General features: G+C 30.9%; 1 protein-coding gene across 1 annotated transcript; it reads right to left on the bottom strand.

Moving 5' to 3' along the window:
- Window positions 1-1,119, bottom strand: Chro.80560 (hypothetical protein; the record flags this gene model as incomplete). Its single annotated transcript, XM_659883.1, has 1 exon — window positions 1-1,119. A coding segment is annotated over one exon (1,119 nt), but the record flags the coding sequence as incomplete, so codon positions are not given.
- Window positions 1,120-1,325: the final 206 nt, after the last annotated feature.

Genomic DNA, 1,325 nt, shown 5'->3' with positions numbered 1-1,325 from the left:
TCTTAGAAAATCAGTATTACAGTTATGATGATGATGATGATGATGATGATGATGATGATGATTACATCCTTGATGTCTATGACAGTGATGATCTCCATAGTTATTCATAAAATTTGGCATTCCAGAGTTGTATGGATTAAAACGAGGAAGTAAGTTAACTGGGAAAAATCCCCATACTGACCTTGTTGATGGAGCATTACTAATCTTTGGATATAATTGTTGATTTTGAACTAAAGGCATATACTGGCAATGAGACTGATCTTCACTAGTAATAGGAACTTGGATACGACTTCCAACAACTCCTGAATTTGGTAGAAAAGTGGATCCAGTGTTTTGAGGTCCTTGAGATTCAATTGAAGATGGTGGAAAACTATGAACAAAAAATTTCTCTGGTATTTTATTAGTATTCTTAATCACAATCTCAGAATGTTTTGCTGCATTACTCTCCATAATTTCTTGACTAAATAACCAAAGATTTTTTGCCATTCTTGTTGAATCTACAAGAGCCAATATATGTACAATTAATAGAGAATTGGCCAATAAAAGTAAATAAAATCCCCATCCTAGTGAACCTTTGAAAGGTTCAATTGTAAATATTGGAACATCAGAACTAAATGATAGTATATCTTGTAAAGATTGGCTCAAATAAATAACTAATATGCTGCAAAAGCTGACTCCTAATAAAGCCAAAATACTGAATAGAATTGATACAACTGCTAAACCAATTCTTGGTTTAGATTTTAAAATTACTTCAGAGGTTTTACAACTTGTCTTATTATCTTCAACCTTGAAACTTCTGCTATACAACATTAAGAATGCTACTCCAAATATAGAAACGGATGCTGAAGCTAATAAAACAAAGTATATAATATTTAAATAATTAGTCAAAGAAATTGCATCTTCGTATGAATTTGTTAAGAATTTATACTTTTCTGAAGGGTTACAAATTGCCTGAACAACATTAGCAAAGCTACCATGAATTTCTTTAATACCATTTACACAAAATCCTAAAAATCTTTTGCTTCTAGATGAACAGTTTAAGGTAATGTAAAGCTGACTTGGTGTCAATTCCCATGATAGAATAACTCCATCAAACATAGTCCAATTTTGAACTAACATTACCCCTCCAAATGCACATCCTGAAAGCTTTTTTTTTTTAAAGAAAAAAAAGTTAATGTCACTAATTACCACTCAAATCAAGTCAGATTAGGAAAGTGCTAATCTAACTTATTAGACTCTAATCTTTAAACTTACCAGTATAGCAATTACCAAATTTGCCAAATTAGCAGTAATAACTCCTCTTCTAAACATCTTGATCACAAATT

This window comes from Cryptosporidium hominis, assembly GCF_000006425.1.
Source record: "Cryptosporidium hominis TU502 chromosome 8 CHRO018186, whole genome shotgun sequence".
NCBI lineage: Eukaryota > Apicomplexa > Conoidasida > Eucoccidiorida > Cryptosporidiidae > Cryptosporidium > Cryptosporidium hominis.
Note: the sequence above shows the minus strand (reverse complement) of the source record. Positions and strands in the feature narration are given on the sequence as shown.